The following is a 16,267-nucleotide window of genomic DNA, read 5'->3' as shown; positions in this document are numbered from 1 at the left end:
GTAATCCTTCTCTCGTCCACCACAATTATGTCATGACTCATAAGTCATCATGACCTGTTCATGACAAATGGGGTCATTTGTTTCATGACCCGTTTGCTGGAAAAACAAGCCTCTGGTTCAAGCGCAGTCGAGGGATAACTGAAGCTATACATTGACGTTAATAGCGGTGTCAATATGGATATTTATTTTAGATGGATGCACTTTTTGGAGCTTCAAAAGTCAGGATTCCTTGAGGGTAATTGTTTGCGAGTAAATTTTTTTAAAGTATCAAATTTGGCAAAAGGTAAAAATGACAGAAATAAATTATAATACCAAGTACCAAACACTTCTGTATTTGGAATCACTTTGTTGAGATCTCTTCCCATGGCTCACAAAAGAATCTTGAGGATTTTGGGGAAGTTTGAAAGTTGGGATCTTTTTTTATTGCTGGATGCTGATGATTAGTCAAAAGCTGTGCTTTTTTACTGATAAAAGATAGCTATGACCTCTATACTGATAACTATTTAAACTTAATTTCAGATGTTGCAATGCACAATGAGTAGGCTGTCATGCATTACAGATAATGAATCTGCCTGTCATTGCTTAAACAATTGACTGTCAGGTGTTTCCTGAAGCGGCAGGTAAACATTAGACACACCTCTTCAAATGCGTAACAAGGTGTGACTACCTTTCAAATGGTAAAAAGGACCAACTAAACATCCAGTTAGGCTCCATAGCTCAGTGGTTAGAGCACTGGTCTTGTAAACCAGGGGTCGCGAGTTCAATCCTCGCTGGGGCCTAAAAGACAATGGTGTCAAATTTTAGAGAGCAAAATTACATTTATTGTGAAGAATTCTAATTAGTCACTGATGTAACATGAGGTGTGGTTTACAATGGGTCAAATCAGGAAAAATGTATTTGTATAAATATGCTGAAATATCAGAAAGCAAACTATTGATGCAGTCATTAGAAACTTTAATCATAGATACCACATTGTTCCCAGTCCCTCAGCGAGCCCGCAGATGGTGCTATATGAAACCCATTTCTGTTTTAAATTTCTTTAAATGGTTGTCGTTCACATTCATGTTAAAATCATTTAGGTTTGAATTCAGTTTTAGAGGTGAAAGACTAAAGTTGCAGTAGCAGACAGACGTTTACTGAGCCTATATAGTGTAATCAATTTTATTCAAGCAAGACTTTTCCTTGATACAACTTCCCATGCACATACAAGCACTCACAATTAAAGAAAATTCTACTATAACGATCTGCTACTTTCAGAACACTTTGAGACAGATTTCTATTAACAATCTTTTTATTTTTAGACAAACTTTTCGTAGAAAGGATTTGGTTTGGAGTTAACGCTTGCAGTATAAAGGTGAATTCAGTCCATACTTTTTTGTGTATTAAAACATAATCGAAAGAAAAGTAGTAGTCAAATGAAAGTCCAGAACTTAGAAAGAGGGGCAATACGTCTTATATTACACAATCAGTTTCACCTTACAAGATTAGCACAAATATTTACAAGAATTACACACTGATCAATTGGATTAGTGAATGATCTGAGTCTGTGGATCCTTCAGATCCTGTAGTATTCAAGAGTCAGTGAGCCTGTACACGTGTGTGGAACACATTCTCTCTCATGGCACAATGCAGGTTGCTTTGCGGAGAGCCAGGTATCCGGTTACTACGTCTGTGGGTAACTGCCGGATGTAGGAAAACTCTTCTGTCGATGCAAAGCACAGTTTGGTCTGAGGGTCAGTGTAGTTTGCCTGAGACACAAAGATAAAAACTATTAGGATATGATTGTTTTGAGAGTATAAGTAGAAGGTTTACAACAGATTTCAAAGACTCACCGGCAGACCAGAAATGTCTGAGTACTTTTTAGATGGTTTCATAGAAGGAGGTGCATCTATGGTACAGTCTAAATGAAGTCAAAATCCACAAGTAATAAATACTGTATAATATAATTGTGTCAAGTACATTACAAAATATAACAACACTCCACCGCAATACATTTTGTGACAAATCTTCTTTTTAGTTTTGGTAGTTTGGCCTGAATCACTTAAATGCATCCTTTATTACAGTTAGAAATCAGACTCACAGTTGGGATCAGTAGCTTTCCAGGGAAGAGCTTTCTCCGCAGCCAGAATCTGCTTCAGATTCTTCCATGTCCGATTCTTCTTTCCTGCTGCTGCACCACCAATAGCTGAGTGCTAGTGAGAGAGAAGATTAGATTAGATTAAACTTTATTGTCATTACACATATACAAGTACAGTGTAAAGAAATGTAGTTTAGGTCTAAGCAGAAGTGCAATTAGCAAGTGCAGGATATACAGTTAGAATAAATACAGAATACAATATGAGAGAATATAATACAGTGGGCATGGACTATACAAATATTTTGCAGTAGGTATGTTCTATGAAAATATGACAGTAGGTATTTACTATGAACAATATATACAGATGGCTATATACTATGAACAATAATGTACAGGTGGATATGAACAGATAATAATTTAGACTAAAATAGTAATAAATTATTGACATTGGCTATTAAAGTTGCAGTGCAATAGGTGATTTAATCCAATTGTTGAAGTAAACAATTTAAAGTAGTCGTCAGTGAAAGCAATTCCAACTATTTTCCTCTCATTCCAAATTTTATATAAACAGCATTATAAACCTTAACATTGCAAACTTTTTTCACATTTCAACTCAAAACAACTGATTTTATCAAATAAGCTTTGTAAAAGTAACTCGGAACAACCATCTTACCACGAAATTGGGGTTTTTAAAAGGAAGAGTCTTAATAGTAGATTCTGTATCAACTACTGATTTGCTGCCTTCGGCAGTTTCCTCCACAGGAACAATCTGAACAAACAGGGAAATCCATCATTAAAACAGATTCATTACCAAATATAGTGAGAAACGCAAACAGTAAAGTGGCTTTTCTGACCACAGTCTGTGCTTTTTAAAGTAAAAGAACGGCAGACATCTAGAATCCATCTGTACTCGAAATCAATAAAGGTGTAATTTCTTTACCTGAGCTTGAGTTGTTGACGCAGAAGGCTGTGTTTTTCTTTTTTTACTGTTGTTATTTTGTTGGGGGGCTGTGAGGGTCGCGGGGCTAACTGCCCGTTTCTTGACCCGGGCCTGTGCGATTAACGCCGCTGCAGATGGAGCTTTACTTGCCGAGACGGTAGGTGAATTAAAATCCCTGATATTTAACGTCCCCGGTGCGGAGGGCGCAGACATTTGTCTAAACTGTGTTTTAAACAAAGAACATAAGTGTAAATGTAACAACTTGCTTATGTTGAGAGCACGTTAGCCATCAGCTAACCACAACATCCCGTTCACCCGGAAGTGGTAAAGAGATGGTTCCCTCTGCCGGTAAGACAAGTAAAGTCCACATGTAAAAGAACGTTGTAAATATGAATTTATTGTATTATTTATAAATATGGTAATAAAATGCATCTGAGGTGTTTCAGAGTGCCAGACATTTTGGAATACACTACGTCAGCACACCCGTTGAGCTTACATCTTAGTTTTGATTTCAGCTTTCAAACAGACCTATTATTACTATGAAGGTAAAATCATGCCAAAAAGATTTGCATGCGCAGGATAACGTTTGTAAACGCGTGACATTGCAAGCATAAAATACATTTGCATTCGCAAAAACAAGTTTTGCAATATTGTATCATTTTTTGTAAGTGTAATTCATGTGTTGTGAAACTTCATATTAACGCAAATAATTATGATCTGTATTCTTCTGACCTCCAGCGTTTTTTCCACGCTTACACTTTTAAGACACGTATTTTGCGCTGAAATAAGTCCAAAAGCATAGCAAGTCTGTAAACAGAGGTGTGCATGTAAAAACAATGGTGTTATGTATGCACTTCACAACGGATTCACCGCGCAGAACCTGTCTTTGTATATGTAAAATAAATGTGTTGCCCGTCTGCGCTTAAAGTTTTAGCAGATTGTCTCACTCATTTGGATTTGCATAGCTTTGCAAGCGTGAGTGGGGAGGTGGGGCTGATTACTCATCTCATCGTTTTCTCTTATCTGATTGGTTCATTAACGCGTCAGTCAGGCAGACATCAGAAATGTACTTTAATGCATGCACACTGACAAATAAAGAGATTAAGTACTTAATATATAGATGATTCTTTGAACATTAAACTGACTGACATGTGTTGAATTACCAATATATACCCTTAAGAAAAATATATTTTTTTGTTTAACCATGGTTACCATAGTGAATCCGTTTTGTATGGAGGGATTATTGAGTCAGATTGTAGACTAAAAGTCTAAAACTAAATCCCAAACTAAAAGTCTAAATTTAATACTAAAAGTCTAAGTTGAAAATGAATTCGGTATATAGGATTGGGTCTTTGGTATTTAGGATAGGGCATTTTGTATGTAGGTGTCACGATCGTGGTAGTGGAAGAACCCAAGCGCAGGCAGCAGGGATGAAGGGGTTAACGAACAGACTTTAATAATAAAACCGGAACAAAACAAACACCCTCGATGGGGAAAACACTATTAAACAAGAAACCAACTGAAAACTAAACAAGACTAGCAAACACTCAATAGAATCATCAGGAAACATGAACACTCCAACAGGGCAGGATACATGAATACGTACAACCAACGAGCACAAGACAATAGACAAGAGGGTATATATAGGGAGACTAACAAAGGGGATAACGATGTGCAGGTGTGGGTAATGCGACACAGGAGGAGAGCTTATCTAGAAACGAGAGGGGCAGGGCCAAATGACGAGACAGGAGAGAACGCATGTCCTGATTGACCATAATATGTTCCTCTCCACATAAAACACGTTGGTCTGTCATGATTCTGCCCCTAGACCAGAAAATCAAGACAAGAGCAGGCAGAATCATGACAGTAGGATGGGAATTTAATCATTTAGCCATTTAGGTTTGGGGAGCACTGGAAGTGTTGTATAGGTGTGTTTGCACGCATCGAGTTTGTATGTATGCGTGAAAAAGTCTACATGCTTGCATTACTAACATAATATGTATTGGTATGGATTTCACATTAGTGCGCACATGTTTTTCATATGTGTTTGCTTGAACATCCAATACTATATGTATATGTGAGCAATGTATATGTGTGTATGCACGCTTTTATATATGTATTCATAAGCTCAGTTTGATGTAAACCGTACAGCGCCTCATAGTCCTCGCTCCAGCCACTCACTCGCTCTGTTTGGTTTCATTACTGTATGCTCCTTAGCACTGGGAGCTCCCTCTGCTGTCCATAAGGTGCCTCTGCGTACCAGCCATTTGGGCCACGCCTCCTGATTTGCATACACGCCTCAATTCTCAAATGTCCAATCCTCAAATTCCCAATCCTAAATCCCCAATTCCTCAAACCTAAATGGCTAAACGCCCAATCATCAATCCTCATAGTCCCAATCCTAAATCCCCAAATCCTCAATCCTAAATGGCTAAATGATTAATGCTACACTCGCAATGCTTTTGGGCTAATTTCTGCGCAAAATGTGGAGGTCAGAAGAATACAGATCATAATTATTTGGCGTTAATATGGAGTTGCAGTTTCACAACACGTGGATTACATTTATGGAAAACTATACAATTCTGGAAAACTTGTTTTCTTTCGTTTGCATCTTAAGTTACACCTTTACAAAACTTAATTGAGAATGCAAATTTATTAAATGTTTGCAATGTAGCGTCAAATTTTATCCTGTGATATGATTTTACCTTCATAGGATACCAGCTTTAATATGTTTGTAATGAAATGTAATAACAAGTCTATTTTACTATTCTCACAGAGGCAGCAGGACAAAGTTAGAGTTATTCATTTGAATCTCTCTGTTCTTGTACTTTCTTTGAATTACATTAATTGTCATTTCACCTTTTCTGCAGTCTTAAATGTCAACTTCAGAGTTCACTTTTTTCTTTCATGTAGATCTCTCTACATGTTATGGAACTCAGAGATGAAAAGAGAAAAATATGAGAATGAAAAATCTGCACAATGTCAAGCAGGCTGCATGTTTTGCAGAATATTATGTTGGATGCCCTTTGAGTCTATTGAAGATTGCCAATACTTTTATTAACTCAAAACTTGATACGCATGAAGATGAAACTTTTTTGTTTGGCTTTTTAAATAAAGTTTAATACAATCAGTAGATGTAGTAGATTTATTATATTATTCATTATTACAGATAATTATAAATACTTCATCGAGGAAAATTAATAATGACCTGACTAAGAGGATAAATAAACATAAGCACAGTCATTGGTTTTCAGGGATTCAGGATGATTAATATCATTGACTGACAAAAGTTGAGGCATTAAAAGTACTTGTACCTGTGTGAATTGTACGAAACTAATGTTGCTTTACTAACTAAATGTGCCATAGTTTTCAGATAGAATGTGACCCAAATCTACATCTTAAAGAAGAGCATTCCCTTTCATCAGTGAATAAAACCTACCCATAGTTTGTTCCGGTGTCCTGTTGACTTTGTTGAGTTTGATCATCATTTATCACTATTATTGTGTGCACACACACATGCACGTACACTCCTGTTCCTTTAAGAAAACAACAGAGATGTTGGCGGTAGCTGATAAGAATGGATACAGATCCTCCTTCCTGTTATACTGTGGGGTCTGCATCCTATCTTGGCAGTTGACCTTAATACAGCTGTCTGGTTCACCTCAATTTGCTCTTGCTGTAGTGTTTTGGCAGTTCTATGGCTGGGTTACAAGGCTGAGAAAGGACGGAGGCAAAGACACACTTGACATCTCATTCATATTTCATCATCACGGCAATGTCGTTTCAAGTGGCCAGTTCATACAATACATAAATAAACAATAACTATATTCTGGGTTCAATAGCAAACAACCATACATTTTTCATAAGGAAGAAATGAAAAATTTGGCTTTACTTTGGTTCTTTTTCAGAAATTAGCTCTAAATCAATAATCTCCAGTGACAAGTGAGAAATGTCAGGTGTGTGTATGCTTATGTTAGTTTAAGAAAGGCATGAGTTAATCATGAGTTAAGAGACAGAGGTGTATCAGTCATCAGTATATTTACAAATCTAATATAAACTACATAATTGTTTAGTTTTATTCAATATAAAAATAAAATATTTTACTAAAACATAAGCAAGTCTATGTCAAACATACAGATGCATTTGCGGTTTGTACATCTAGGTGATGTGCTATTTAACTGATAATTAAATGTGTTTTTGCTTATTTGTAATGCATAAATTATTTGTAAAATAGATTAACAATTAAAATTGATTTATATTTGAATATAGAAAAGTACATATTATAATTTTAGATTATTACAAACATAATTCATTCTCTGACTTTTTTAAAGCTGACAAGAACACTTTTCCAAAACAGGATGCATGTGTGTTGTATATGTACAGAGCTTTTTCCAAAGTGCAAAAATAATCCCATATTTCACACTACAGGATGTCAACATTACAGCGCAGTTTACGTCACAAGTTACAGTGCAGTCCTTAGGAAAACTGGGGTAGGGCAATAGCTAACATTGAGAGTAAAATTATAAGCTTCACTAATGGCTAGTATACACTACAAGTTTTTTTACAAGATTTTTAAAAAACTAGACATCATACACTTGCAGACTTTTTGAAAGTTTCAGATAGAAACACACAAACTGATAAAATCTGCTGACTGGCACATACTTTCTGCAACAAGTCCAGACTGAAAATCTGAGCAAAATCTGAGCAAAAGCCTTGCAGTGTATTTTAACCTTAAGTAAACATTACAGTGCAAAAGAGTAAACATTGTTTTAAAGCCTTTCCTTACAGTGGGAACTCACCAAACTCCATAAACTGATAACAGCTTAGATAAAAACACTATCTCAGTAAGGATTCACTAAATCAACATTTTATGATATAGTTTATGTTAAGATGTACTGAGTAGGCCTAAATATCATTTCACCTAATGTGAGACAGGGTGTTAAACGCCATTTTTGGATATTTAATTTGACATTCATTAACTGTTAATAACAAATATACGCACTAAGTCAACTCACTCGCTTTCAGAACAGTCTTTTCTCCACTTTTCTCCTATATGATGAATTAAGATTCAGTTAATTTATTGATCATAGTATTGCCCGTCTACGCAATCTCTGTCTATATGAACAATGCAGTAACAGTAAAGTCATTGAGGCCAGTATATTGACAGTTCTCTTCCGGGTTGAAAGAGTGGGCGGGGCTGTCCAGTCTCCGTTATAGACCGAGTAGCGGCGCTCAGCGCATTCTATCAGCCGAAGCACAGCGCTCATACCGCGGACCGAGTCTTCTCGATCCTCCGTCAATTTACACTATAATTTCGGGCGATCAGGCCGACCTGCGCGCATCAAATTACCGCTTCACCATCCCCGCGAAACCAGACGGCGGATTTTGAGGCATTTCGGACCAAGTCTCCTCTCTATCATGTTCGGGATATATTTGTGAGGTACTACGACCTGAAGATTACATTTTCACTGTGTGGACTCTTCACATCCGCGCTGGGACGAAGCGAGCGGTGCCAAAACATCTCCGTTTGTCGTTTCGTGCGCTGTTGAGACACCAAACGAGAAGGTAAAGGGTTTTAAATCGTGCATCTAACCGTATTATTGTCTGATCTCGAGTCCGTTTCTCGAATATCCGACAGTTCCTTGGTCGCTTCGTGCGTCCGTGTTAATTCTTCATCATTAATTCTTCAACATGCGGATCGACACAAGGGCTGTAGTGTTTCAAGCCTGTTAACCTTTCATTCAACATTTCTTATAGAAAATCGCTACCGGCTAGTGAGGATCTGTCGCTATATATGGCTGTGAGATCGAGTTGGCATTGCAGAAGACTTTGCTCCTTGAGAGATTTTTTTATGATCCATGTGTGTCCTACTCAGGGAAGTAGTCTATCAAGAAGTGATCATTGAGGGTAGTAACGTATTTTAGGTGGGATACTTTGACACTAAATGCTTTGTTTGGTTATTCTTAAATATTATGAAATTGTACCGTGTTGGTACCGTTTCATGTTTGCAAGCTAGACCCAAATGGCATGACAGATGACATTGAGTATCCTTTTCCTAAACACCTAAAGTTGTCATCATCATAACACACTGTTTTGCCTGAACCAGACGCATTGCTAAGTAAGTTGTCAGTCATGCTTGCTTACAGCAAATGACGGCTGCCAGATCAGGCAGTGCCCACTCCTTTAGATTTGATTACATTTGGAGCTCTGTGGTCGGGCCATCTTTATAGATTCAGTGCATGATTGATCTTCGAGACAGACGGAGCACTTATGTCTCAGTAATCACTGGAAGGACCATTAGATGATGAGAGAGTGGAGAAGGCGGGTAGCGGGCCCCTGGAGTCAGCCCGGCAAAAATGAAGCCGTACAGGCAGAGGAGCCAGAAACGAATCTGTCATATTTTTTCACGGAGGAATAAAAGAGAATGAGGTATCCATTATTTATCTGCTGCTAGTTCGCTTGGTCTTCTTCTCGGATCTAAACAGTGCGCTGTCTATGTGGGTTTTGGACAGGGAGCTTTTAGGCCCTTGCTACATGTGTGTGTTCGTGAGTTGGGTGGAATTGATAGTCCCTGTGTGCGAGCGTAAAAGTGTAGCCTGAGGGCATCGACTGCACCAGTCAAATGGTTGCTGTGCTTGGAGTACAGTTTCCTTTCAAGTGGAAGAGGCTGGCAAAGCACCACGGTAGGGGCGAAATACAGATGTGTGACTTTAACGTACTAAGTGTGCAGTATTGTTTAAAAACAGGGGTTATAAAAAAGATCTCTGTTGAGAAATCTTACAGAAACTCCAAAGCTGCTCTTAGCACCCACTTCTGCATTTGTAGGAAATGAAGAATATTCCAGTACAAGATCAGGCCATGAAACACAGAAAGCTGCTTCCCCCTTCAGCAGGACTGCAGATGTGCATGTGTGAGGCATCCAGCGTGTGCGTATGGTGGGTGTGGTTCTGTGTGACACACTGCTGTCAGTTTGTCTGTAGTTTTGTTTCTTGATGCGTGTGGTTATGTCGACGTGTTTTTGATGTGTTTGGGTTGGGGTGGGGGAAATTTAGTGTGTTCCTCCGAGAGGCTTTGGAACAATAGTTCCATTCTGCAGCTCTCCCTAGCTGCTGCCCGGGCCTGGCCGAGCGCTTGCCAGAACAGACAGACAGATGGAAGGAATCGTGTTCCTGCCGGCACCTGGCATCACAGAGCACAGGAATGCCATTGTTCCTCTTACCCAGCGGCCGACGCGCTTTCCCGGACACACTATGTCGATGCAGGGGCGGAACTGAATTCCAAGTTGCATGGTGCATCGAATCTCAGTTGGAGTGCTGTTGACAGTCACTGGCAACATTTGACATGAAAGCTTGGCAGAGTGAACAGGCTATGAGAAAAAGCTCAGCACTGCATGTTCAGGGTCACCAGTAATGGATTAGATTAAGACCCTCCATTGGCACTTGTGCAGCACTCTGATATTGACATTCAGGTTAATGGGGATCTCCAGAGGGATGGTTGATGGCTGATTCTAGACAAGGCGAGACCTTTAATGCCATATTTTAATATATTTTCCTGAAATAGAAATGACTGGAAGTCAAGTCATGTTTCATAATCCTTCTGGCTTGTTTCTCATAAACCAAAAGCACCAGAATTTTCTCATATAGATAAATGAGTTGGTTTAATTTCAGCCTGATCATATCAAGTTCCGTAAGCACACTTTATTTAGGGCTAACTTCCATAATGTACTTAAAGTGCTCCTAATATACTAAGAAATATAATTTATACTATAAAAATAGAATTAATAGTTATGTTAAGCTATTTTGAGACACCATGAATAGGATAAGTACACATATATCTTAAGAAGTACTAAAACTATATATTTACATTTAGCAGTCCATAGCGACATACATTGCATTATCCTATACATTTTACATAGGTATCTGCAATCCCCTGGGATCGAAAACACAACCTTGGATTGTAAACGCAATGCTCTTACCACTGAGCTTCAGGAAAGCATATATATATTTATCTATATGCTGTGTGTGAAAATAGAGGATTTTATGTAGGCCTACATTTAAGTGTATTCAAGTTTTTTAACCTTAAATATTTGACCTATTTCAACTTAAATATTTGAGGCAGCTTTTGAACTAAAGTTTTTAAGTTAAACAAATCAAAGTCAAACCACATTAGGAATTTAAATAAAACTAAAATTGCATTTTATCCGATTTTCAACTTCTAGTTTAGAAGTAGTCAACCTAGTTTAGCAAATTTCAATTTAATTTTGTAAGGTAAGTTTGCAAATTTAGTTATATTATATATGCCACGATTTGCTTATTGAGAATATTTTTGCACACCTGTGGTCCAGACATTTACTTTTAATGATCTTTACTTTGTTGGACCTATACAAGGCATTTCTGTAATACCAGCACTAGAATATTGGCTGCGTTAGTAAATAGGAATCTCTGTACGTTTCTAATATGAAACAGCGACCTTGTATTCATCTATCTAAGAGGCAGCTGGGCTGTAATTGGATTTGGTCTGGTGTTTTACGGCTGTGGAGATGCAGATCTTTAAATCATGAGCCACTGGCTAGCAAATTGGCCATCATGATAATCTCTGAGAACTCATCTGTAATCTGGAGCAATTTCTGTAGAAAAAAACGATTGACAGGCTTTGTAGACGTTGTTACACAGTTCCACGCTGTTCTAGAATTAAATTAAAGCTCATTAGGGCTGATTTGATCTGCGGCGCATCAGGTGACGGTGCATGTTCTTTACCATTAAGCAGTCTATTAGCTATCGTGCCATCATCTTCAACCTGCCATTTTAGAAAACCCTGCACCTTGAAGGCGCATTGAATTGTACCCCTGCATTGTTGACATTAACAAGATTATTTCTTCTCAGTGTGGGTTGAGGATGATTCATCGCAGGAGATCCCTTTCTCCACGCATTGGGATCATATGTTGATTTCCTTTCATATTTGATCTTCACCTCTTCCTTGTTATCTGTCTCTTTCTTTCGCTCCCTCTCGATCTCATTCCGTCTGTGGTTTTCTTTTTTGTTTCGTGGAGACTCTGTCATAACAACACATCATTTTGCCATCAAGCTAAAAGGAACTAATGCAATACTATACATTTTCTGAGCTGTGTTAGTTGTGAAATTGATCTAAACTATTATTGTGAGCATTACAATCAATCTTTTAAAGGACTGGTTTTAAAGGAACTTTTCACTAGAGATTTTTTGTCACTATTTACACACCCTAATGTTTTAAACCCATATGAATGAGCATTTTCCATGAAGCGTAAAAATGTAAATATTGAAAGGACTAGTCACTGTTTTTTCATGCAATCAATACACAATTTCAAAACCATTCTTATAATCCACAAGTATTCATTGCATGTTTTCCTTGTTTTAATATCCTTTAGTAGTCTAGCATATGTATAATTTATCTTTAGAAATGATTCAATAGGGCATCTGGCGGAAGATCAGAATTATGCTGGAGTAATGAGTCGGTTGTCCACTTGCTTCCGTCTCCTAATGAAGTCAGAGACATTAAACTATATTAAGAGGAGGATGGTAAAATGGCTCAGGATGTAAAGTGACTGGCCTTGGATCAGATTACAGGAAGGCAAAGGAAACAGGCAGATTACGTTGAGATAAAGAGGCGTGCGTTGAGCAGAACTACAGAAACTGGGATGTTGGTCGGGTTACAGACATGTGTGCTGAATGGAAAGGAAGCTGGAATGCCGGTTAGATTACAACGCTGCGGCGAGAGCTGTGCTACATGAATACGACTGGAAAAAATAAGTTGATGAAGCAATATGGCTGTTGCACCGATGACTGCTTAGACGGTGAGAAGATTGGTGACCTTGTTTCGTGTTTTATGACATCAGCAGAGAAACTGTTGGCGCTTGTACCCGGTGTCCTGCTGTTAGCACACGTGTTTGTCGGTTAGTCTGACAGTGCTTCTGGCTTTTTACGACTGCAGTGTTTTAAAGAAATGGGTCAGTCTTCGCCAAGAGCGATGAGAGCCAGGTTGGTGTAGAGGAAGAGCATTTGGAATGAGTTGAACTTGCAAACACAGCAGCCCTGTGTAAAATAATGGTGTTAGCGAATAGGCTAACTCCAGCGTATTATAAAGGTCTGTTAAGGATAATTTAATCTCAGTGTTGCAGGCCTTCATTTATGACTAGCTCAAGTTTTCAAGCTAGCAAGCTGTCTTTCTTGTAGCAATAAAAAGAAAATCAACACTCAGAGGGTCAGAAAAGCCCTGGGGCGAAAATGCTCATGTTCACTTTAGCTTCTTTTGATGCTTATTGTTAATCTTTAATGCAGTGCGTGATGGAACGAAAGTTATCGTATCTGGATCAACAGGGTTTAAGGCGATCTGTGATAGCCTAACTGAGATGACAAACGGCACTTTTGCATATCAATCTAGAGCATCTCACTTTTTGTGCCCCCGATCCGAGTAATTGTTTTAGTACCTCCTGATCCGATACTTGTATTTTCCTAGTGCTTGGTGCACGCTCCAGGTATATTAAGGTTATTAATATATTACTATTTAACAGTTCAGCATTCTATAAATGATAACCTAACATATTGTAGCAAACATAATGACAGAATTTGTCTTATAATTCAATGGCAGGATTAGATTAAACATTCAAAATGCATTCTTTATCAATGAAGTATAGTTTAAATGCTTTTACTGCAGCTTGACAGGAGTTTGTCAAACAGAATAACAGAGCTTTATTTGACACTGCCTCAAAATTAAAACACTCAACACAATATTGCAAGTTCACTCTGTGTTACTCACATGTATATCTTTGAACTTTCACTTTGAATTAAAGGGAAAACAGCATCTCTGTTGTGTTAGCGGACAGACGTTAGTTTTAGGCACTAAATTGTTCTCAAAGGCTGACTTGACACTGCTGTTTCTCTCTGACAGGTGTTGTTGTGCGCCCTAGGGAATGTAAATGCTTTTTTTATCATGTAAAATTGTATACTGGTGTTTAGAGGTTGACCGATTCATAGTTTTTGCCGATTAATCGGCACCGATAACGATAATTCGAACTATCGGCTATCTGCAAAAGTCCCGCCGATACTTTTTCCTGGTTACGTTTGATCCAGATAGCAGGGAAAGCTCTACTGTGATACGCAGGTGGAGAGTTCTGAGTATAGTGTAAGACAGCAACCTCTAGAGGTGGAAATAATACTGACGGCCTGTTTGGTTTGGAGACGCGAGACCACAGTCTGCACAGAGCGGAATACATCTGATGGGGGTTTAAAAGTTTCACAATGACAAGGTAGAGCCAGTTGCAGTAAACATGATGTTAAAAAGTAATTAATTTATTGACTTTATGCTGCATTTAATGGGGAACAGCAGTATTTTTGCCGACAGGGCTGAGTATGTGTTAACCTTAGTAGCCTATTATTGTTAGCTTAAGAAGTTATAACATGGTGACAAAAAAACACACAAAAATGTAAAAATTGTATTATTGTAACTATGGATAGGCATTTGTCAGAATTGTGTGTGTGTGTGAGCGCGAGATCCGCCTCCGAAATAGAAAACAGATGACAGAGACAGCACGAACGGCTTAATGTTAATGACATTTGTTTTAATCTAAAGAAACACTCATGTGAACAAGACTGTATACATTGTTAAATATTACAATAGTTTGGTGCCAGGAATGTTTTAAATTATTAAAATTGTAGAAATTACCTACTAGATTTTTGTTTAAATCATACACTGGAGTTTAATATTTATTAATGTAGGTTATATTTACGAGTTTTATTTAAAAGTACAATAGAGTTTAGGGGTTCAAGCAACTTGTTCATTGGTGTAATACACTACTTTGTGTGTTTTTTATTTGAAATAAACAATTAAAGACTATATGTAATATATCGTTATCGGCATAATCCAATATCGGTGGACCTCTACTAGTGTTATCGTGGATGGTATTAACTGGAAAACCCCTACATCAGACCCTCTTACAGAAGATGAGGCAAATATTTTCCTACAGAGTAAACACTTTTTTTCCGAATTTCATTCGTTTTTACTTACAAACCATCATCCAAGTCAGATTATGAGTTAAATGTCTGCTTTAGGGTGTAAAAACATCTCCACATACCTCATTTCGTTGTGTTAAGTCCTCTGCGTGTTTAACTTGGGTTACTACTCAGTCAATGGAAAATGAAGCTTAACGGTTTGTTTGTAGACCTGGTCCCCAGAGTTTGAGAAACGGACAGTTTGATCCTATTTAAACAGCAGCACAATGATATATAGAGGAGATCAAGGCTGTTTGACATGCTGTTTACTCTATTAATATATCTGAGGTTTATTTATGTTTTTTAAACAATGTGCTCTATGATATTAAAGTACTAAGGAAAGAATATGTGTAGTTGACAAATATGCTGTATATGTGTCCTTTATGGTGTGACATACTATAGCAAAATGTTGAAAACAAAGTGTTAATAATACATTATTTATATAAATTTACATTATTAATATTTATAATATAAAATATCATAAGAGAGATTTAAAGACAATGCAACGTTATTGTGTTTATTAGGGTTGACCCCGAATAGTCGCCAGTTTGATGCTTCGATAGGAGGAGCCTGATTCGGCTACCAATCTCACAGTCAAATCTTATCAAGGGTGTTATGCAATGGGGGTCATGCCATTTTGGTTATATGGGCAGTGGCGTAGCAGATGGGCAGGCACGGCGCCACCAAAAGTATTGTTATTGATGTAAAGAAATGGGAAATATTTAGGGCAATATAATTAATTACTATCGAGTAGTTTTGAAAATAGTTTTGAGTCGAGATCTGGTCTAGTAAGTGTCACATCATTGTAATGCGATGTTTAAGGAAAATGTCCATGAATTCTTCTATTTGTGGCTTGTGTTTTGTGCATTTCAGACATTTTGCCTAAACACATTTATTTTGCACAATGTGACTTGTGTTTTGTGCATTTCAGACATTTTGCCTAAACACATTTATTTTGCACAATGTGACTTAATTTCATAATTTATTACAAAGGTATATTCTGTTCTAAACAACATTTGTAAATTAATGTTTGATTGTTTTTTAGTGCATAAGTTTTGCGCTGCACTTTGCGCTGTACCCTTGTTAACCACCTGGAGTCGTCCACACATGCACACAGGCGCGCACACACACACACAGACACACGCACGTGCTATTCAACTATCAGTCGACGATAAGCAAGACGTGACAATTCTGAAATCTTTAATCCAGGACACCCCTAGTGTTTAT

The 16,267-nt window shown here is 37.8% G+C and overlaps 2 protein-coding genes across 4 annotated transcripts in view; one reads left to right on the top strand and one right to left on the bottom strand.

Moving 5' to 3' along the window:
• Window positions 1-802: 802 nt before the first annotated feature.
• Window positions 803-3,397, bottom strand: ino80c (INO80 complex subunit C). 2 transcript variants are annotated; one of them, XM_079470284.1, is made up of 5 exons: window positions 3,018-3,397; window positions 2,751-2,846; window positions 2,081-2,192; window positions 1,833-1,900; window positions 803-1,748 (listed from the first exon to the last, which is right to left on the bottom strand). In XM_079470284.1, the coding sequence occupies exons 1-5, from the start codon at window positions 3,228-3,230 to the stop codon at window positions 1,617-1,619; spliced, it is 621 nt and encodes a 206-aa protein (XP_079326410.1). In that variant the 5' UTR covers window positions 3,231-3,397; the 3' UTR covers window positions 803-1,616. The 2 variants fall into 2 exon arrangements, with proteins under 2 accessions (XP_079326410.1, XP_079326411.1); XM_079470285.1 differs by having other exon boundaries at window positions 1,149-1,748; window positions 1,833-1,888; window positions 3,018-3,343.
• Window positions 3,398-8,254: 4,857 nt separating this feature from the next.
• galnt1 (UDP-N-acetyl-alpha-D-galactosamine:polypeptide N-acetylgalactosaminyltransferase 1) overlaps window positions 8,255-16,267 on the top strand; it is a 65,933-nt gene continuing 57,920 nt past the window's right edge. Inside the window, exon 1 of one of the 2 annotated variants that reach the window (XM_079470056.1) lies at window positions 8,255-8,582. The gene's annotated coding sequence lies outside the window, so the exon portion shown is untranslated. Of the gene's footprint in view, window positions 8,583-12,559; window positions 12,847-16,267 lie in introns of those variants that run through there. The other variant, XM_079470057.1, reaches the window with a different exon arrangement.

Source organism: Barbatula barbatula (genome assembly GCF_947034865.1).
Source record: "Barbatula barbatula genome assembly, chromosome: 12".
Taxonomy (NCBI): domain Eukaryota; kingdom Metazoa; phylum Chordata; class Actinopteri; order Cypriniformes; family Nemacheilidae; genus Barbatula; species Barbatula barbatula.
Note: the sequence above shows the minus strand (reverse complement) of the source record. Positions and strands in the feature narration are given on the sequence as shown.